Here is a 22,897-nt window from a genome sequence, read left to right on the forward strand (position 1 = left end):
TAATCACATTACTTTATAAAAATAAGAGAGACACTTAAATTTGGAGATTTTCTCTTTTGTATTTTTTGAAATCGTGACAATCATCCAGTTATTATTGTATTTATTGTGGTAGAACCAAAATTTGCTAGAGCACTGAACATTACTCCAAATGAGAATCAAGTGGTACCAGATGTTAGATTGAGAATGTTTGGAAATTCTAGGTTATCAGAAAGAGTCTTCTGACAAGTACAGGAAAAGAGACATAAATTAAGAGTTTTTGAGTGTAACATCTTTCGCCTGATTTTTCTGATTTGAAATGTATTTTACATTTTCTTTGGAAACCTGGAAAAATACAGAGATGTCTAAAGAGGAAAATTTAAATTACGTCCGAGCTCATGACCGAAAGAGACCAACGTAAACTCCTGGCCATAATTTTCTCCAAATCTTTTCATCCAGGATTATTTACATACAAACCTTTGTTGCTTTTTATGAAACTAGGATCCTTTTATTTAAGTGTCTTGTTATTAATTTCTTGTATAACAGTTTTTTGTTCCTTATATTTTTCCTAAAACAATGTAAAAATTCTTTCAAAGTGTATTGCTTTAATATCCCATTATATATATGAACCACTTATTATTGGGCATTTTGCTGGTTTTCGAGTTTAATTTATTATCAATAGTTATGATGAATATCCTTACAATATTGGTATATTCCTCTAATTATTTGCTTGTGACAGGTTCTTAGAAGTAGAATAGCTGGAAGAAAAGATATGAACATACTTAGGTTTTTGTAAATTTTGTCCAATGGGCCTTAAGCAAGGTTATAATGATTCACATTTCTAATTGCAGGCCATTAGAATATTTGATTTTGCTTTCACCAACAATGTGTATTACTATTATAACATTTTACATTTTGCAAATTCGATAGGCAAAATTAAATTAGGTATAATTTAACACAAACGATATTGATTTTTTTTCTGACTTTGGTGCAGCTAATATTTTTTTGTATTAATTATCCTCTGCTAATTGATGTACGATTTGATTTTATGTATGCAGAATTTTATGTGTATCTATAGTTAAATTTGGAATGGTTCTTTATTAAGACTATTAAGCCCATTCCTGCTTTATAGTTTGCAAATATTTTTTCCTGTTAGTGTTTGCATTTTAATTTTATCATTCTTTTTTTTAATGCAAGTTTATATTTTGAATATTCACATGCAAGTAGCTTCTTTCTAAACTGTATATATAGTTTACATATAAAATTCATTTTTATAATTTTACAATTCACTAACTTTTGGTATATTTGCTGCGTTGTGCAACCATCGTTATTATAGTTTCACAACATTTTGCTCATGCCTCTTCTAGGCAGTCTTCTTTCTTACCCTCAACCCAAACATTCACTATCCTGCTACCAGTCTTAAAACTTTCATTCTTTTATTCTTTTTTTTTTTTTTTGTGGGACCCTTGCCGGTCGCCGGGGAATGAACCGGTGCTGCAGAGGCTGTGGGCAGCCTCGCAGCCCAGCGCTCAACCACTGTGCCACCAGGGGAGGCCCCATTCTTTTATTCTTATAAGGAAGTCTTGAGCACTGATATTTAAGCCAAGTGCTATGAGTATAACAGAGAATAAAATTTCTGTCATCTCTCCCTGGAAGATTGTACTCTTGGAGTCGAGCTTATTAAATAGTGAATAGTTCAAATAAATATTCCATATAAATTGATTAGTATTATGAAAGATAAGGAAAAGTGTGTGATGAATGATTCTGGCAGATACCTATTTGAGAGTAAAATCAAGGAAGATTCATTGGAGAACGTGCCTGAAGAAAGAGAAGGGCCTGCTAGGTATAGCATGAGGGGAAATAGTCTACTTATAGGGGAAGTGCAGTTAGTGGGGAAGTGCTGAAGTGCTGGCCCAGGGACCCCAGGAAAAGGAGCAGAGGTGATGAGAGGGAAAGGGACTTGGGGTACCATGGGAAGAAATTTTCAAAATACTGTCCTATGTTATTATTATTGCTGTATATTTGGAATGTTTTGATGGCGGGGTATTTACGTGTGACACTCCTAGCATTATGTGAATTCCCCACGTTTTTAGAGTTCTAATCCCCCCATGTTAAATAAATCTCTCTTCTGCAGTCTTGGGACCTGGTGGACAGTGAACATAGCCGTGAGGGTGTGTATGAGTGTGCACGAACGCACTCTCTTCCTCTTTCAGTCCCAGAGGGGGTGTCTTCTAAAACAAATTTCTTGGGAGTAATCTTCCTTTTTCTTTACATTTTATACCAAGGATTTATTTAACAGACGCTGGAAATTGCTAGAAAGCATGGAGGAATTTCCTTCTTAATCACTGATATTAGGTAGCTGTGCTTCAGATACATGGATGAAGGCCTCAGGCACTTGCTCAGAGAATCAGCAATTCATAAAATTAGTTATTGCTCATGACTCCAGAATGTTCTGTCTCTTACTTACTCAATTGTATTGCTCTCTTACTGGGCTGTGTAAACAGAAAGAATGCTATTTCTAATTCTCTTTTCCAAATGCAATATAGAAGGTATATGCCCTAAGTGTAGCCCTGACAGTCTCCGTGACAGTGTGTGCTATGAAACCCTGCTCTGTGTCCCTTTAAATTCACAACCACATCTCTCACACTGGCACAGTGGAAGGCACGGTATTCTACAGTAATCCTACTGAGCTTCCCTGGAAAAATCATTTTCCCATATTCAGATTTGACTAATTCATTTCCCTTCACATCCTTCCCGAAACTTCCTGCATCTCTTCTATTTCTTGTATAGTGGATCAGTCAGGGTAGGCTAGATTATGCTGTAATAACAGGCAGCCCTCAAATCTCAGTGGTTTCACCCAGCAATATTTCTTTTTTTCACTTCCATGTTATTTGTGGGTTCTCAGAGTCACTCACTACCCACTAAGGTAGTAACTCAGGGATCTAATACCTAAAAGCACAGGTATTCTGGAGGGTCCGGCACTGGCACTGAAATGCTCTGAGCTGGAGGTGACATCATTTTTCACCAGGCAGAAGTCGCCACATGTTTCATCCATCCTAAGGGGGCCAGGAAGTTGAATTCTCTAGTGGGCCCAAACAGCTGGGTGATGGGAGGAGGGGAGCCCAGAATCACTTGGCAGACAGCCCTAATCACCTGCACACATTCTTACTTAGTGATTCATGTTACTTAGTGACTCTCATGGAGAAAATTGAAGTACTTTCTCCCTCCAGTGCCCCCTGAAACTAGTTATCCACCTATTAGCAAATTTTGAATCCTATGTGAATTTTTATCTTCTTTCTTCTTCCAGCTAGTCCTCAAATTGGGAGCATTTTTTTCTCCGATCCAAATGTTATTTGATCCTATACTCCTGTTGGTAACAAATTTTGACAGCGTACAATGGTATCCTACTAAATGGTTAGCAGTTGACTCTCTGGATGAGAAGCAGCTTTGAATGTTAAGTATCTTTTAATTTCTGAGCTGCAAATACTCCACCATGGCCAATTTCCAGCTGCCGAAGTGGGGTTCCTGAATGTGCAGTTGGGGAGAAATGTAAACAGAGGCTCTCTCAAGGGGGTGTAAGTGACGGCCACACACCAACACTAGTTAAATAGAAAGACAAACTACCATTCCTTGAGTCTTCCTGTCTGCTTTGTGATAGTGCTCATGTTACATGTGTGTCTATGTGTATGCATGTGCATATATACCCACACATACATACACATGCGTGCACATGCCTGTTTGAGTAAAACTTGATTTCTTTTTTAAATTTAATTTAATTTTTTTTAAGATTTATTTTTATTTATTTATACAAGCACTGGGTACAGTCAGAAGCGCGGGAGGGTGAGAGAATTCACCAGAGCCAGAGCGGGGAGCAGAGCAGACAGAAGAACTGAAGTACACTGCTGAGGGGAGCAGCGGGCGGCAGGAGAGGTCTGTGCGCCATGTGGAACCCTCCTCCGGTGGCCGGGGAGCAGCCGGGGATCGAACCGGCGCCGTAGAGGTCGCCGGTAGCTTCGCAACCCAGCGCTCAACCGCTGCGCCACTGGGGAGGCCCGATTTCTTTTTTTTTTTTAGATTAAAATTAAAATAGCTGCGTATCCCCCGCACCCACTTGGGACTCTAGCAGATTGCTGTCCAAGTCCCCCAGGGTCTGGGTATCTCCCTTGGGAGATTGCCGCTGTAGACACTCAAGGACTTTGATCCTCTGGTTAATCTCTCTTTTTTCTGTGACATCAACCTCTTCCTTTGCTGTAGTTCCCAGGAGTATACAGACAGACTCGTGTATGCTGCTGCCTTCCATTGTGAAAAGCTCACTCCTTGACCTAACTTGTTTTCCATCAGCCGCTCTGTTTTCCTCTTCTCAGCAACAGAATCACTCATACAGATACTCATACTTACTTACTCTTCTTTCATTTCCTCATAATCCCATTCTAATCTGACCTGTTCCCCCCACCCTGCTGAAGTTACTCCTGTCACTGTCACCAGTGATTTCCATGCTGCCACATCTAGTGGATAATTTCTGGCCTCAACTCCCTTGGCCTCTCAGAGGCAACTGACATGGTTGACCACCCTAGCCACCTTGAAACCATCCTCTCTCTTGACTTCTGCAGGAATATACTCCCTTGATTTTCTCCGTGGTCTCATTGGACGGGCTGTCTTGTGCAAGCAGAAACTGATTTGGGACCCTTCTGTGTTTGTATGGTTTTCCTTGGAGATCTCACCCCTCACCCCTAATCAATAGTCCGTCCTTTTGCTCTGCCTGTAAAATTCTCACTTGTCCTTTCATCTCTGTCTCCAATCTGGACCATCATCACTTTTCTTCCTGACGGTTGTACTAGCATGTGGTAGGATTTTCCACTTTCACATTTGCCTCTTTCCAGTCCATGCCTGATATTTTATTTTATTTTTAATTTTTTAAGAGGCATGTTTTATTTATTTATTTGTTTGTTTGTTTGTTTGTTTATACATGCACTGAGTACAGTCAGAAGAGCAGGAGGGTGAGAGAATTCACCAGAGCCAGAGCGGGGAGCAGAACAGGCAGAAGGACCGAAGGACACTGCTGAGGGGAGCAGCGGGCGGCAGGAGAGGTCTGCGCGCCATGTGGGACCCTCCTCCGGTGGCTGGGGAGCAGCCGGGGATCGAACCGGCGCCGCAGAGGCCGCAGGCAGCTTCGCAACCCAGCGCTCAACCGCTGTGCCACCGGGGAGGCCCCATGCCTGATATTTTAATAGAGTGATTTTTTATAAAATATAAACCCAATAATTCCTCCCAACCTGCCCCCCCCCCCCACAAGTCCTGCAGTGCATTTAGAGTCGAATCCTGACTGACCTCCAGACTCTGAGTTTCCAGCCTCTGCCTTTCTCTTCATCCCTGTTGCTGGTCATCTGCCTCTGACCCCTCTGCTGTACTGAAGCTGTAGGTTATTCTTGTCTCTAGAATAGCTTGGTTGCCATCCATCCTGCACCTTTGTAATTTTTGGTTGTGCTTCTCGAGTTTGGCACAAAGGCTGGCACATTCCCCCACCCTGAAGACCTCAGCCTAGATGCCAGCTCCTTAGCGAGTCTTTTTATTGTGATGACAGATTTCCTACTGATTTCTTTCTGCCTTAACACAATTTGGAATTGCCTTTCCTCATCTGTTTACCTGATTTGACCCAAATCTCTATGAGGGCAAGAACTTTCTCTCTGCCTAGTGTTTGGTAGGTGCTCTATAGAGACATGTTGAATGAGGAAAATGTATTGAAGAGTAAATTGTCTTTACTTGTTCATCACGTACATCGGTAATTGTTGAAGGAGGCTGCGGAAGGAATTATGTCAAAAACATTGTGGAGCAAATACTAAGAAGGAAGCAATCAGATGAAGCTTTATAGGGTAAATGTAAAATCCCGTGGTTGGATTAAAAAAAAAAAAAGTCAGTGTCATTTTATAGAATCAGGGAACTCTGATTTGATACCAATTCTTATTTCCAGCCCCCGGAGACAGAAGTAGTGATTAAATAGTTAATGGAGTCCTAAGCTGCATCATTTAACCCCTATTATAAGAAGGAATTATCTTGTGGTTCTCTCCTCTGGTGGTACCAGTAGAATTATCCCAACTGTCTCTGTGCTGTGGAATTCCTAATTCATCCTTTTCGCTTGTTCATTTATTTATTCAGCCTTTACCAAGACTTGTAGTTGTGAAAGAAATTGTCTTGGATCTTGTGTCCTTGGGAAGCTCCAAAGAGCAGTGATTGTTCTTTCAAAGCGTTGAGTGTGATCTAGTGTTTAAAGAACTTGTGCACTGGGCCCCAGCGAGTTCAGATTCTAGCTCCATTATTTATTAGCTGTGTGACTTTGGGTAAGTTTTTAAAAACGTGCCTATGCTCCAGTAGTCTCACTTGTAAACCGAGTTAGTGGTAGTACTACCTAGTAAGTGTGTGAGGAGTGAGTGAGTTGGTGTGTAGAAGCCACTGAGAATAGCCATGGCACATAGCAAGCATGAATGTGCGAAGCAGGTACTTTACAAAGTTGTGTTTTCTGGAAGGCCTTAGGATGAAAGACAAATAGAGGGTGGGGAGCAGCAGACCAACGCTCAAATTATTATTATTGTGCTCATGTTAAAGATTCTTAAAGATTCTTAATTGTTTGAACTTGGACTTGAGAATCTTGACTGGCGAGTTGATGGTATCTGTTTGATTTGGTTTTCTGTTTTAGGCTGGACGGAGATGAATCCACTTTAGAAATACCGCCTAAGAGTTATGTTTCTCCAATGCCTGCACAGAAGCACAGTTTTGGAAATAATACAATCATTGCTATCTGTAAACACATATTTTTTCTTTGGTTTTCTTTTAGTGGCAGCTGAAATACCCTAAGCTGATTCTCCGAGAAGCCGCCAGCGTTCCTGAGGAGCTCCACAAGGAGGTCCAGGAAGCCTTCCTTGCGCTGCGCAAGCATGGCTGCCTGTTCCGGGACCTTGTCAGGGTGCAGGGCAAAGATGTGCTCACCCCCGTGTCTCGCATCCTGATTGGGAGCCCGGGCTGCACCTACAAGTACCTGAACACCAGGCTCTTCACGGTCCCCTGGCCGGAGAAGGGTGTGGATGCGAAATACAATGAGGCCGAAATAGCCACTGCTTGTCAGACCTTCCTGAAGCTCAATGAATACCTGCAGATAGAGACCCTGCAGGCTTTGGAAGAACTCGCCGCCAAGGACAGGGATAACATCGATGCGGTGCCGGTGTGCATAGGCCCTGACTTCCCCAGGGTTGGCCTGGGGTATGAAGGACCAGACGAAGTGGAGCTGAGGAACAGAGCCGCATACAACATGACTCTGCTGAATTTCATGGATCCCCAGAAAATGCCGTACCTGAAAGAGGAGCCTTACTTTGGCATGGGGAAGATGGCCGTGAGCTGGCACCACGATGAAAACCTGGTGGACAGGTCGGCGGTGGCGGTGTACAGCTACAGCTGCGAAGGTACCAGCTGCCCCAGAAAAGCAGCTCTCAGTGTGACGTGCCTGCCATCCTGGAGGCTCGGGGGTCTGTGCGTGTGTGCACATGTGTGTGTGCATGCACACGGGTGTGCATGTCTGCTTCTGCAATAGCGTGAATGTGTGCATACATGTCATGCACACACGCACGCAGGCTTGTATGCACACACGTGTGCACATGGGTTTATGCATGTGCACATACATGTACACACATGGGTTTATGCATGTGCACACCCATACATGTGTGTGTGTGTAGAGGTGTGATGGGTCTTTTAGACTTGCACGCTCGCACATCTGCAGAATATGCCTCATTCTCACCTAGCTGAGCTGTTGTGCTCACTGCTACACTGCACTCGGCGTATTTTCGGGTGCAAGCTGCTGTCCTCTTGTCTTTCCCACGCCCAGGAGAGCAGCACCTTGGTTTTGCACAGCCTCTGCCTCTCTGCCGCTCAGAGTGGGTGCACAGTTGCTATAATTAACTTGCTGATAAAGGGCCCGGAAAACAAAAGTCTGTCAAACCTTACCAGGTTCCCACAGGTGCACATTTCCAGTCTTGCCAAAATATTTTATTATGGTTGACATCAGTGTCTTGATGGGAGTGATTTGTCAAATACGGACTTGTTCTTGGCTTCATGCACTATTGACTACTGTCCTTCCTTGCCAGAAGCAGTTGAGTGGGTTTTGTAAAGCAGACAGTTCTCTATTTTCAGGAAACTCTCCAACACCCCTCCACCCCCCTCACCCCCCAGTCGATCCCCCCATCAATTCTGCAGTTTTAGACCTAATAGGTTGCTGTGATGAACTCGTTCTTGGAGATTCTGAAACATTGGTCCCCTTGGAACAGAGATCTTAGGCCTTTTTTGTGGCCTACCCAGATTTTCTTCCTGCTATAGTCAGTTTATGGCTCCACTGGATTTCAGAACTGGGTCATAAAAAAGAAGTTCAACCTACAGAGAGGACAGGCGATGGCTGCTGGCTGCCTCTTTGCCTGATCATCTGAAATACTCAACAAAATATTGGTTCTTTTGTCTGTTTACGTCTCCTACTTGTTTATTGGAAGCTGCTAAGTACACCAGAGTTCTAGATAACCCATCAGGGAAAGAACTGGGACGTCTAAGGATATTGTTTTGTGAAAGCTCTAGCTTTTAAATTGGATATTGTTGTTTGTTTCCTAAAATGACTGTCTTGGAAAAGGGATTTAGAGAAGACATTCTTAGGGTGCTCTTTAAATTTCTTAGAGTCTTTCTTACCGTCTTCCCAGTCTCAAAAATGCCTTCAGGACAGCAAATGTGTTTTCGAACTTTACCTTTATGCTTTCAGCCTGAAACAAGGAACTAGTGTAGCGGTTGGATATTTCACCCATTTCCCTGGCATCTCAAATAATGATGCCGACCTAAGAAAATTGCTGGAAGGGGATTTGATGCTGTCCTGATGGAAAAGACTGCAAGCCTCTGATCTTTAATAAGTCCTTGCCAGGGATTTAAGAACTATCACATCCCAGGACTCTGATGTGAAAGAACAATGAAGTTTGTTAGTTTCTTTCTTAAGGAGACAACTCTGTGAAACTGAGGCAGTGGTATGTGATAGCTCCGATTGCTACAAAGATGTCTTTGTGTTCCCCCTTGCTCTCTGCCCTACAGTTTAATAGTCCTATTGTCCTCCTAAGAGCGTGGGTGATCAAGTGGTTTTTGAAACCTAGAATATCTTTTAGAAAGGAATTTAAATTTTTAATGAATAGTTTCTGTGGCTGGGAGTAGTTAGACTGATAAAATACACACACACACACACACGCAACTGACATACACAAATATATATGTAATGCAAGGCTTATCCATGCAGTTATCACCTGCCTGAGGGTACTACTGAATTCACATCTGCAAAGACAGTGTAAATCCTTTGTTCCCTTAACCCCTGAGGTTCCCAGGCTCCCCTCTAGAACAGTATCAATACCGGGATGCCTCATTTATTGAGCACCTACTGTGCGAACAGCACCGAGATAAGCATTTTCATGTTTGAGCTCATTTTATCTTTGCAGCCCTGTGGGCACAGCACTAATGTCATTCTCCCTTGGCAGGTGAGGAGGATCCTTGCTCATCCTGCCAGGACCCATCCGCTTCCTTCTCCCGTCTCTCTTCTCTCCTCCAAAGGGCCTGCCCAGCTTTCTGCCATCAGGGGATGGGGGTACTTCGGCTTAGTTTGTTCTGTGAAGTGGAGCTTTTCTCTAGGTCTCTGACTGCCCATGTGACGTTGGGTGTGATGGTTTACAAAGCATGTGCCTTGGGACTTTCTGGTGGGTGCATCTCTTCCAAGTGACAATGAATGAGTTTATTTCTCTGGCCTTATAACACAGCCAGCTTGGGAGGGATGGGCTTGAACGGGGTCTTTGGGATGAAGTCGTAGTTGGGCTTGGGAAGGCCTTAAAGGAGGTAGACTGGTAACTAGAGACTTGCACTGTTTTCTGTGTCCTTGTCACGCACAGGGAAATTCAATTAGGGTGTCTAGACAGCATGGCTGCTGCAAAGGCGCGTGAAGGGCCCTTCTTGCCTTGAGAGGGTGGCGGGCGAGGGGTGCTTCTGTGATCTTAGTTGTGAGATGATGAAATTCAGGTCTGGAAGGGAGTTTCAAAGTGACCTCGTTTAGGTGTCTCGTTTTACAGATGAAAACACTGAGGTGGAGAGAACGGAAGTGACTTGTCCAAGGTTATATAGTTGTTGAAGTGATAAGAGAGGTTTTCACGCCACAGGAGAGGGTCAGGTAAATGCATTGAGAGTTCAGAAGCGGAAGCAAGTGCTTCCTGCTGAAATAAAATTGTGCTGAAGCTGAATGTCCCTCAGGACGTGGCTCTCAATACCTTTTCCCGGTGAAATCTTCATGTGGATTTGAACCAAGCATCCCTCTTTGGTTTATTTCCTTGAGTAGAGGTCATTGAGAAGTAATTTGTATAGAACACAGGTGGTTATATGCTGAATTCATTGGCTTGACAAGCCGTTCTGGTTAATAGCTATCTACAGTAGCAAGATTGAAATGGTACAATTTTTAATCAGGAATGGCTTCAGGGAAGCATGTGTAAATAGGCCAAGTATTTGATTTCTCTCTTCTGGCTTTGCTGACAATTGCTTCTAGATCTGAAAACAAAACAAAACAAAAACCCAACTAAATTTCAGCAGAGAAGGTATTAAAAATAGCTTAATATGCTCCTACACCTCGTTCTTTGACTAGAACACCTTCAAAAAAAAAATCACTTGAACAGTAACTATTGGTTATTATCTTTGTTTTTTGGGAGAAAACATATTTTCTGTGACTTTGTCACAGGAAAAATAATTCTTAAGAATTTTAACTAATTAAAATTGCACATTCTCAGAGTGATTCCAGAACCCCTGTGACAGGTCAAGGAGGGTAAGGAAGAAGAGCAGTCCCTGACTCCTGCCGAGTATGGGGCACCTTAGAAAGTAGGGCTTGGCAGTGGTTTACTTGAACTTTAGATTTCCCATCCTTGTCTTTGAGCAGGAAAAGCTGAGCACATTTACGGATGAAAATTTGTTCCCATAAATTTGTACTCAATTCTTTGAAACGAGTAACTTTACATTTCTTAGCTTACCTCTGAGATTGTGGAAAGAGAGATTGTAATGGCAGCTAAGAGTTTTGGAGCATTCGTAATTTTAAAAAATGCTCTGTTATTAATGTTTTTCTTAGCCTCCCAGCTTCCCTGTCTAAGGTTTGAAACTCTTTTGAACTTGCTTTCACTGTGTTGTGTTATATCTTGTCAGTTTATTTTGAAGTCACTTGTACTGCTCAGGAACACTTGTTTGGTCCTATAAGTCAAATGAGAAGTAATTATTATTTATTGAATCAACGGTAAGCATTTACTATTTGCCAAGCACTCTGCTAGATGCTAAACATATAACAATGACAAAGAATCCCTGCCTTCGTGGAGTTTTTATCCCAGCAAGTGGAGACAGAAAATAAATGAAGAGATTGTATGTCAAGGATGAGGCCCAGGTTTACAGTTTTATTTTTTATTTTATTTTTTAAAGATTTATTTATGCATACAAGAGCTGAGGTACAGGCCAGAGATGCCAGGGGAGGGATGAGAGGATCCACCAGAGACAGAGCGGGGAGCAGAACATGCAGACGGACTGAATACACTGCTGAGGGGAGCAGCGGGCAAGACAGGAGAGGTCTGCTCGCCATGTGGGTTTCTCCCTGGTCAGGGATCGAACTCATGCCGCAGAGGCTGCAGATAGCTTCACAGAGCAGCGCTTAACCCGCTGTGCCACCAGGGAGGCCCCGCTTACAGTTTTAAATAGGAAAGACAGCCCCCCCCCCCTTTAGAAGGTCACATTTAAAAAAAGGCCAGGAGCATACAGTGGCGAAAGGGAAGTCTCTGCAATGAATAGTGCTGGGAAAATTGGTGAGCCCCACGTAGGAAAATGAAATGAAACTAGACCACTTTCTCATACCGTAAACACACATTAACTCAAAATGGATGAAAGGCTTGGATACCAGACTAGAATCCATTCCAAACAGAAAAGAACAGAAGCAAAACAATCCCCGACATTGGCTACAGGGATGTCTTTGGAGACTGGAAGGAAAGTAAAAGCAAAAGTAAACAAAGGGGGTGATATCACACCAAGAAGCTTCTGTACTGGGAAAGAAACTATGATTAAAACAGAAAGACACCTACTGAATGGGAGAAAGTATTTGCACATTAGACATCGGACAAAGGCCTAACAGCCAAGATCTACAAAGAGCTCATACAACTCAATAAAAAGGGAACGAAGAACCCAGTCAAAACAGGCGCAGGCGCTGAATAGACCCTTCTCCAGAGAAGACAGGCAGATGGGCCTTGGTACAACATTCACTGTGTGAACAGGGCCAGTTTCTCCCCCTTCATTTTTTGCCTCTTTCTGGAGTCACTTTCCTCTCTTGAGCCAGGTGAACATCTCGACAGCCCCCCAGTGACTGCGATCGTTTTGGGGCCACCCTTTTCCTTTTTCATGAACGTTGGGTGGGATGGAGAGAAGCTGGGTCTCCACCATCTACCCTGAGCCCTACATCAGGCTCTCTGCTCTTTGGATTAATCCACTTTGGTCTGGTCTTCTGCGTTATTTACAACATAAAGGTTTCCTGTGAGTCTCCGGGACTCTCTTGGTAAACTTTCCTGAGGTGGCCCAAGGTATAACGATCTCTTTTGTTAGAGGCTCTGGTTTGAAGAATGCATTGTTTGAGAATTAGCCTGCTTCCTTTCCTCATTTCATATTTTACCTCAGATAATGCAGTGGTTTTGCAGCTTTAGCCAAGAACCCTCAAAGCAATTTCTCTTTCCTTTTCTCACTTTTACTTTCTTCCCACCCCCGTCCATGAAATATGGTGTCATGAGCTTTTCCAATGTATATGAATGTTTATTCTTAATTTTCCCCCCAAATGCTTAATCTGAGAGCTGCCAGAGCCAGGCATCATTTTGAAGGGCTTCACATTTTCAGTAAAGAGTTTTCAGTATTTCTCCTAAAATCCCAGAAAACGTATCATTAATTTTGCAATTTATCTGGGTCAGGAGACCGTGTTTGTCCTGAAATGCTTGTTTCCAGGCATCTGAGAACAACTTTCAGTTAGAGATTCTAAGCCTGCTGTTTTGTTTTCTCTTTATACTTCGCTGAATTCTTCATTTCTTCGAATATTCATTCCTCAGGGACTGAGGAGGAGAAGGGAGGTGGTCTGTGTCAGCGCAGGTCCCACGCTGCGCTCCTCAGGAGCAATCGCAGAAAGCCTTTCTGGATCGTAGGTCTCTGGCCGGAGTCATCTCCTTAGTGCCCCTGTCCTTCTTACGGATCGAGCCCTTCAGGAGTGTTTCCCGAATGTTCTCTGGCTTATGCCACTTGTCATTACTTTCAAAAGGTGTCTTGAAAAATTATCCCAAGTCTGCACATAGAAACTTCTGTATTCTGGGGGGTCATTTTGAAAAACAGATTGGATATATGAGAGAGTCCATCAGTGTAAGTCTAGCCCTCCATGGCCTGGCCTCTGCCCACTTCGCTTGCCCTGTCCCCTGCCTATCCACCTTCCCCCGACACCCTTGCAACTCGGACTCGATGATCTGTATATGCACTGGGCCATTGTTCTTTTTAACCAGGGCTCTTAAAAAACGTATTCCCTGTCCCTGACCAAGAAATGTCAGAGGTCAGAGCCGGACAGAGATGGCATCGTTGGCCGTTGTGTACCACTTGGCCACCGGCACCTTCTGGGCTTCTCTGCTTCAAGTTCAGTGACATGGTCAGGAAGGGACTCACTGCTGAGGCCCCTTAGATGTGGGGCGAAGAGAAGACAGAAAATAATTGCTAGCGTCAGTCTTAGTCTTAGCACTTGGGTAAGGGAATAGAAAGTCAGGCTATTTTTTCATATTTGGTGATGATGAATATATACTTAGAGTATTAATGGTGTATCTTGTTAAATAGGTTACAGAATTTCAAGTGATGTCTTTCATGTGATTGGAACTTTAATCTCTTCCTTCATGCTCAGTTTCTATCTTGTTTCCTATGTCACAGAGGTTGCATACAGCTGAAACACATAAACAAAATATTTGATGGCCTTTATCTTTTATTAAAGGCAGTTAATTTTTTTTCTCAAAAATGAGTTAGCATAAAAAAATCAAATAGGGGGCCTCCCTGGTGGTGCAAGGGGTTTAAGCACCGCGCTATGAAGCAATCCACAGCCTCTGCAGCACAAGTTTGATCCCTGGCCGGCCAGAGAGTACCCCACATGGTGCAGCAGACCTCTCCTGTCTCACCCGCCGCTCCCCTCAGCAGTGTATTTCAGTAGATCTGCCTGTTCTGCTCCCCACTCTGTCTCTGGTGAATCCTTTCACCCCCCACATCTCTGGCCTGCACCCCAGTTCCTGTATGCATAAATAAATAAATCTTAAAAAAAATCAAATAGGTTATTTGGGAGGATGTTTTAACCTTTTAAGCCTGATGTTTAAACTTAGCATTCTTTGACAGCAGGGTTAGCGGGAGCTGGGAATTCATCTAACACTGAGACGTCTAAAATCTTTCCAGGGTTATTGAAGCTTAAAGGCAAGTAAGAACCTATTGCTTCTGTCTGTTTTCAAAATAACGTGGGGCAAGAACAATCAGTTGCAGTTGCTATAGATAATTACAAGTTAATTTTTTTGAGAGAGGGAGCACACTGTACTTAGGCAATAAAAAATGTGCCTGGAATACAGCTTCCCTCCTTCCTACCCAGCACAAGGAGGGAAGCAAATCTTCAAGCAAACATTATTTCAGTGAGCACATTTCAAAGGTGCTGGATTTATGGGCGACGTCAGAAACACTGATTGCAGTTCCTGTCTCTGTCAGTCAAGGCTTCATTGGTGCCATGTTGAGAAGGGTGCCAGGTGAAGTTGGAGGGGAGGGTAGGCAGCCACGCCCGTTTGCCTGTGAAGATCAGCGCTTCTTCCAACATCCATGCTCAGTGCTACCACCTTAATTATTGGTAAAATTCTCCTGTGAAGCTCTTGGGATCTTTTTTTTCCTGAGAGAGAGTTCTTTGACAATTTCCTCTATACCCCCTTGGCTTGTTTAACTTTTCTATTGCTTCTTGCAGTCAGTTTTAATAATTAATATTTTCTAAAAAATCTATTCATTTAACTTAGATTTTCTAATTTATTTGCATGGAATTTAACAAAAATGTCTTTCTTCCTCTGCTTACTAGCCAAGGTTATTTCCTCACTGCTTTAAGATTTTTTTGCTTAAGAAATAAATGGCATATTACAAATATTCCTAAGTGTGTTTTTTTTTTTTAATGTGGCATTAAAGGAGGCTCCACATCACTTAACTATCAATAGTTTATTAAAACTTCAATTATTCCTTAGAAAACTATTATAACATCCAGAACGTCAGTGGAAGCATCTGTTTTCTGATTATTTTCTTCTCTTCTGACAGGCCCTGAAGAAGAAGACAGTGATGATGACCCTGAACTTGAAGGCAGAGACCCTGACACCTGGCATGTGGGCTTTAAGATCTCGTGGGACATAGAGACCCCTGGCCTGGCCATCCCCCTTCACCAAGGAGACTGCTATTTCATGCTCGGTAACTAGGAGGCTCAAAACTATGTTGATGCTCTGTTTTCTACATTCTAGATTACTGGGTACATGTTTTGACATTTACTTTTCAGGTATTTTATAGTAATAGTGAAACTTATGTACGTCAGTTTCTTTTTTTTTTAAAGATACTGCTGATTTTTAAAGTTGCTTTTCTTTTCATCCTCAGTGTCTGTGGCGTTCCCCAAATGCACAAAACAATTTTTAGGATTCTTCATCAGAACTACTAAATCATCTAAATCAACTCATCAGAGTAAAGTCTTAAAAGTATTTTCCTGCCTCTATAAGTTCTTAACGAGAGAGTTTTTTCTAGTTTTGAATTTAGTTCTTCCCTGAATAGCTGGGTCTTTCTCTCCTCTCCTCATTTAGTTCTCTGGAAGCAATTTTTATGCTGTGGTTAGGCTAACCGAAACCGTGGAGTTGGTTTTTGCTTTTTGGCTCTAAGTTTCTGGACTTCCTTCTTGTTCTCCAGCTTTACTCAGAAAGCTCCCCAGAGTTCATTCTCCTCTTGGTTCTACCTTCTGAGTTTTCAGAGTGGATCTTGCTTTTCCCTGCCTGGGGAAATCTGCTTCTGCGTTTGTTTTAGAGCCAGGAGCCTCAAGACTCAAACCCAGCATTCATGATCAGAATCAGTTCATGATTGATTGATTACTTTGAGGGTCCGCTCTGATCCAGGCCCTGTCAAGGTTCTAGGGGAGATATTGGAGACGGATAATACTTGGAATTTGTCTTCTAGGAATTCAGAATTTGGAATAACTCTTCAGGCCATTGCTTCATTAAGTGTTTTCCAAATTTCAGTCTTTCAACTTCTGTGTTCTTGCCATTGTGCTGCCTGTTCTTGTTCTTGTACTACCTGTATCATGTACCATTTCTCTTTAAAATAAACTTGCTTCTTTTCATTTACTAAGATGAACTTACTTTGAAGGAGATTTTATATCACTGTCAAGTGGAAAACCATCCCTTGGCATAATTCAAAATGTTTTGTAAATATGTAGAGAAAGTAAAACAGTACTGGGCCTCCCTGCTGGCGCAAGGGGTTAAGTGCCACACTATGAAGCTGTCCGCAGCCTCTGCAGCACGAGTTCGATCCCCAGCCGGCCAGGGAGCAACCCACATGGCACAGCAGACCTCTCCTGTCTCGCCCGCTGCTCCCCTCAGCAGTGTATTTCAGTCAGTCTGCCTGTTCTGCTCCCCACTCTGTCTCTGGTGGATCCTTTCACCGCCCCCACCCCTGCATCTCTGGCCTGTACCCCAACAGTACTGAGCACCTGCTGCTTTCATTGCTGAAGATACTGTGTCTGAGTTTCAGACTGTCTATGAGAGATGAGTAAGTAACTGTTAGGGACCTGTTAACGGTGTCATGGTGCCAATCGGAGAGTTTCCCCCTAGCATCAGCAGGAAGGTTGGAAGGTTATTTTATAGGGAAGTTCCTTTTCACAATCGGATTCATTGGTATGTTTACTAATACGTTTCTTTACCGCTTGAATTCCTCTGGTAGGGTGAGTCCTGCAATTGTTGAGCCTGGATCTCAGCAAACCCCGACTGCTTTCCATTTGCACACCACTTTACAGTTTACAAACCAGTTCCACATCAGCCATGTCATTCAGTCTCCTAAAGCCTCAGAAGGTGTTGTAGAGATTCTTCTTTTGAGTGATTTTCCTATGTTCTCTCAGTATGAGGCAGAACAGGGCCAGAGTGGGTCGTTGGTGTCATTACATTTCCCCACTCCGAACGGGACCACTTAGACTTGACCCCGATATAGTGAAATCTGTGTGGGGGTGTATTTAGGGTTAAGGTCATCCCCTCTCTGTCCGTCCCCACCTTGCTTTGGGAACTAAGTTTCTGCTCTGAAATCTTTGCCTCATTATCACATGTCATTTGTGGACAAAACAAATGTATCACCCAAATGTGGATATTTACTTTGAGTCTACATGGCTGTTAATTTTGGCCCCCAAATCACTTTCCTCGGATACTTTGCTCAGGAGTTTCTATTAACGAGTTGCATCGTCAAAAGAAACAAGAGCCTAATGGTGCCATTTTTAATAGCTTTGTCAGTTTTCTCTACATGAAGGAACTGAGGACACACAGGCTAAGTTTCAGCTCCTTCCATTTATTTAATAGCATCTTATGTCTTCCTTTCTCATAGAAAAGTAGTACTTGCTCACTGCAGATAAAAAGCCCTGCAAAATAAGTTGTGAAGGAAGAATATAAAAATCAGTTTCATGCTTGTTTTACTATATTCTAGTGTTTTTCTCTCTATATAGATGGAATAATAGTAATATATGCATAACATTCTTAATAATAACAAAAAAGTCAAACTTTAAAAAAAAAATCTCAGTAACACTTACCCACGTGGGCTCTGACGCCCCGTGTCCCTCTCCCCACAACGTGGGAGCCCTGCTCCCCTCACACCTGCCCTCGGGGAGATGCCCCTGCCTCGCCTAGTGACTCTAGGACGAGACTCTCAGGAAGGGAAGCAAAGGGGACATGAACATGACCCGTGCGCGTCCTTCTTCCCCGTTTCTTTTTAAATTTAAGTGGTTCTTGCCTCCAAAATAGATGAAGAACGAAAATATTAGTTACATTGTCCTTTCTTTTTAAAGATTTTTTTATGCAAATAAGAACTGGGGTACAGGCCAGAGGTGTAGGGGGTGAGAGGATTCACCAGAGACAGAGTGGGGAACAGAACAGGCAAACTGACGAAATCCACTGCTGACGGAAGCAGCGGGCGAGACAAAAGAGGTCTGCCGCACCATGTGGGTAGCTCCCTGGCGGGGAATCCAACTCATGCTGCAGTGCCTGGCGATAGCTTGGTGTGCTAAGACTTAGTCCCTTGCACTTCCAGGGTCTTTTGACTTAGATTCATGATGAAGATACAGTTGAAAATAACATTGTGTGTCTTTAGCTTCTATACTTGAGAAGCAGAAGCGGTGTTATGATTTGATTGGATCTGATATCCACGACAAAATACCTGTTCCCGATCTCCGTCTCCTTCCCTTAGACATGGGTGAAATAGCTGAAATGGGCAGACTGCTCCTTTGGGCTGGCCCAGGCAAAGGGCACTGCACCCAGAATTCACGTTTAGAAGCTGTTTTCTTGCTAAGGTGACATACTTGATGCCCAAAATGAATTTTTTCTGTTTCCTCTTAAGCAAAATGGAACAAAGCAAAACTAAAAGCAACTATGGCCTCATGCTAACTTTCCTCTTTACTCTTTAAAATCCAAGTAGTATCAGGAACCCCACGGAGGGCCACAGCCTTGGGCAGGTATCTGAAATCTGAACTTAGCAGCACTTATGAAAAGGAAACAGTTTAGCTCAATTTATAATAATATATTGGTCTGCAGAGGAAGTGCAGGCTGAGCCCTGCTGTCTCAAGTAAATACTCCAGGGGTGTCTGCTGGGGAACGTGTCGGGTGCCTGGAACAGATCCACCGCCTGTGGGGGAGAGGGCGGGCCCGCGGGCCGAGGACACGCTTCACTGGGGTTGTCACGGTTTTACTTTTAAATTAGAATCTTTGCCCTAATCTCAGAGTTGGACAAGACCAGATTTGCAAACAGATTTACAATTTTCACTAATTTTCCAACCAGGACTTCAAAACACACTTAAGAGGGGGAAAAAAAGCACACTTTGGCCTTTCTCAGGGAGGATGATTTACTTCGCCACAGATGTTTTCCATAGAGCAAATGTAAGCGGGGAGCGAGGGACTTGACAGTGGCCGGGAGACAAACTTGGGGTTTGTTTTTTTTTTTGTGGGCCAGATTATACAGTTCAAGGGACAGCAACCAAATTATGTTCATTAACCAGGAGCTGGCTGTGGAGGTGGCTGTCTTAGGACAAAGGTGAATGCCAGGCAGACACAGGGGCCCGTGTCTTCACACCCCGGCCTTTCATGCACGATCACAGCTTCTCACAGGTGACGCTGCCTGATTCTGTTCTGGGTCTCTTAACGCTTACGTCCTTAAATCCGAGTCAATATCCCTTTCAGACGTCTGTTAGGACAACCATCAGCTGTTTCAAAGCTTTTGTGGCCAAGCATGAAATTCCATAGCGAGAAAACGAGAAAAGCTGTAGAACTCTCAATGCAGTGTTTCTTTTTGTTTCTGCCTCACTTCACCAACATTTTAGGGGAGAGCAACGGCCAGGTCACTCGCTCTCAGGTGACCAGGTCCCATGCTGGCCGCATTGTCTGCAGGCCAGGTGTCGTCAGCGCCCTGTGCGCCTTGGCCTCTGGGGTGAGGTCACCCTAAGACTGCTTGTCCCCAGGGTTGTTGTGAGGAAGAAAATACACGGGAAGGTATCTTGCCAACTATGACTGAACGTGGGGTTGTATCAAAGAGGCCCGAGCCTGGGCCCTGGCTTTGGAGAACCAGCCAGGCGAGGGGTGACAGCGTGCCAGGCATCATGCTCCTCTCTCGCCTCCTGCTCCCCATCTTGCTTAGCCTTGCATCTAACTGTTACATATACACGTTTCCAGAGCCACAAAGAAGAAGTGCAAGAAAGGGCAACCTCACTAATTGATTTTTTGAGCACGAGAAGAGCTGACATCCGGCCCTGTTGAATCAGCCCTGGTAATCCTGGTCTCCGTGGCAGAGGCTGTTTGCCCCAAGAGCCTGGCCAGTGAGCGGTGCTTGACAGCTCAGACCCATCTTCTCTGGCGTAGCTGTGACTCAGAGCAGCGAGCCCGGAGCTCCTGACAGACGCCTCCTTCTGTTTCTGGAGTGTTGAGAGCACTGTAGTTGGAGTCTGCAGCTTGGGTGCAGGGAGAGCAGAGGCCTCTGGGCGTTTCCAGCCTCTTCATTGGGCTGCTGGGGACCAGCTGTGGCAAGTGGGGTGTCCCTGTCAGTCCTGCAGGGGTCCCTCAGCCCTGCTCCGAATTAGACATTTCATTCAAAGGGAAAGCCTTTTGTTATTTTATCCTGCCACCCTTTTCTCTCCTCCCCTCCCCTCTGACTGACGAACTGAAATAAAAAAGTACCCATAATTTATGGCTTAATCATAAATTCTAAATAATTATGCTTTATTACCTCTCACGGGTCTTGAAAGGTAGGTGCTATGTTCTGCTTTCTGCCGAGGCGAGGGAATAATAGAGAAACAGTAATAAATTACAACTCTGGGCTGCTGGCGGCGAGCTTGAGGAATTGCCATTTAAGTGGAAAGTGCTGGAACAGCCCAGCGAGCACCTGTCATGTCTGTTTTCTCTTTGAAAGGGAGAAACACGACAGTGTGGCTTCAGCTGCTTGTCGAGTGTGGACTCAGGGTGCTCTTCCCCTGTTCTCAGCAGCTGCAGGCCTGCTTCCACTTTTTCCTTGGTTAAAGCGGCTTCTCTCCTGGAACTTTCTAAAGAAGGCCCCTGAATTCTGACATTTTCAAACGTGGTTTTTGACTCAGTGGTTGACTTCTTGGTATTCATTAAAATTCCGGAGAGGGCAGGGCTCGAGGAATAGACTGTGAAGAGGAGCTGGAGTGTATCCCTGGGTACCTGAAAGGATTCACCTACCCCTTATACGCTCTTGTCATCACCAGGCCTTTTGCTTATTTCTGTATCATTTATGTCTCGGACTTCACTGGGAATGCCTTGGCTGAGTAGCTCCTAAGGGCCGGCTCTGCACTGGAGGCTCTGATGAGTATTTATTTCTTATAGCAAACCTATCCCATAGGCAGCTCTTTCCCTGTGACCCCCATGATTTTTTCCAAAAAAAGAAAATCGATGGGGATGGACTGCTGCTGGGGAGTGGGTTCTTCTAGGGTAAGAAAATGCCCTAAGATTTGTTCTGGACATGGTCTCCACGACTCTGTGAACACACTTTGAATTGTGTACTTTCAGTGAATGACTTGGGAGGTGAATCATATATCTCAGTAAAGCTCTTTTAACAAAAGGAAATTGAGTTTTAGAGTATAATAGCTTGGTCAAGGTGACATACCTAGCGAAGTTTGTGTTCAGAGCCTGTTTATTTCTGAGACCAAAGCTTTCTTCCACATTCTTTCTTCCACTGAATCATGCCATCTCTATTAACTATAGAGTCAAGGAAACTTTTTCCTTTAAAAATGAGGAAAAAATCGAATAAGTAATAGATGAATACCTAAATAATAAGAACTATAATAGAATTAACAATGTGGAAGTTTCTTTGACTTTCCTATCTCTGTTCCTTTTGTTAGTATTAATTTATTTTATTATATTTATTATATTAGTGTAAATGTAGTTCATATATGCTACTGTGCTGTTTAGTCATTTCCTATGGCATATTTCTTTTTTTTTAAAAAGATTTATTTGTTTATACATACAAGAACTGGGGTACAGGCCAGAGGTGTGGGGGGGTGAGAGGATTTACCAGAGAGCAGGGAGCAGAACAGGCAGATTGACTGAAATCCACTGCTGAGGGGAGCAGCGGGGAGACAGGAAAGGTCTGCTGCCATGTGGGTCACCTCCCTGGCCGGGGATCTATCTCTTGCTGCAATGGCTGCGGATAGCTTTGTAGGTTGTGTCTTAACCCCTTGTGCCACCAGGGAGGCCCCTCCTATAGCATATTTCAATAGAAATTGGAATTTCATTGCATACAACATTAGTCCTTTTTTCCTTACTATGTCCTAGGGGTTGTTTCATGTCAGTACCTCATTCATATTACTGTGGTTATTATAAAAAAAATACTAGAAGCAAAAGTTCAAACAGTCAAAGATTATCTAGAGTAGAAAGTGAAAAAATACCACTGTTCTCAAATTCTAAAGTAACCGCTTTTTACTGTATTTGCATATTTTCCTTTAATGACCACCTTCACTCTTAAACATATACTTACTACTGTTGTTTCCTCTTCCAACAACTTTATGTACACATCAGTTTCTCTATTAAGAAAAATGTGGAATTGGGGCCTCCCTGGTGGCCTAGGGATTAAGCCTTAGCACTATCTCTGCTATAACCTGAGTTCGATCCCTGGCCAGGGAGCTACCCACATGGTGCAGCAGATCTTTCATGTCTCCCTGCTGCTCCCCTCAGCAGTGTACTTCAGTCCATCCACCTGTCCTGCTCCCCGCTCTGTCTCTGGTGAATCCTTTCACCTTCCGCAGTTCTGGCCTACACTCCAGTTCTTCTATGCAAAAATAAATAAATCTTTAAAAAGAAAAAGAAAAAAAAATCTTTAAAAATCTTCAAAAAGAAAAAAGAAAAAACAAGAAAAATGTGGAATTGACTCACTTATACTTTCTCTCACACTTGCTCAGTTTTGTTAGTTAATAGTTATTTCTATATATTTTTTTCTTAATTGATGAGCTTTATAACCAGTATAGATATGCTCTCTTGGCTTTTAGTGTGTAACTCAGAAAGTTAAAAGTTCTGTTGCCCCACCGCCCCCATAATTACTTTTGTAT

General features: G+C 43.4%; 1 protein-coding gene across 7 annotated transcripts in view; it reads left to right on the top strand.

The window, feature by feature from the left end:
• FTO (FTO alpha-ketoglutarate dependent dioxygenase) overlaps positions 1 to 22,897 on the top strand; it is a gene marked incomplete at both ends in the record, with an annotated part of 326,211 nt that overhangs the window by 89,090 nt on the left and 214,224 nt on the right. For 3 of the 7 annotated variants that reach the window (XM_084257414.1, XM_084257412.1, XM_084257409.1), the window contains 2 exons: positions 6,806 to 7,427; positions 15,379 to 15,525. In XM_084257414.1, coding sequence (XP_084113540.1) covers positions 6,806 to 7,427; positions 15,379 to 15,525 — 769 coding nt within the window. Of the gene's footprint in view, positions 1 to 6,805; positions 7,458 to 15,378; positions 15,526 to 22,897 lie in introns of all 7 variants that reach the window. The other 4 variants (XM_084257408.1, XM_084257410.1, XM_084257411.1 and 1 more) reach the window with 3 other exon arrangements.

This window comes from Talpa europaea (assembly GCF_964194135.1).
Source record: "Talpa europaea genome assembly, chromosome: 16".
Taxonomy (NCBI): Eukaryota; Metazoa; Chordata; class Mammalia; order Eulipotyphla; family Talpidae; genus Talpa; species Talpa europaea.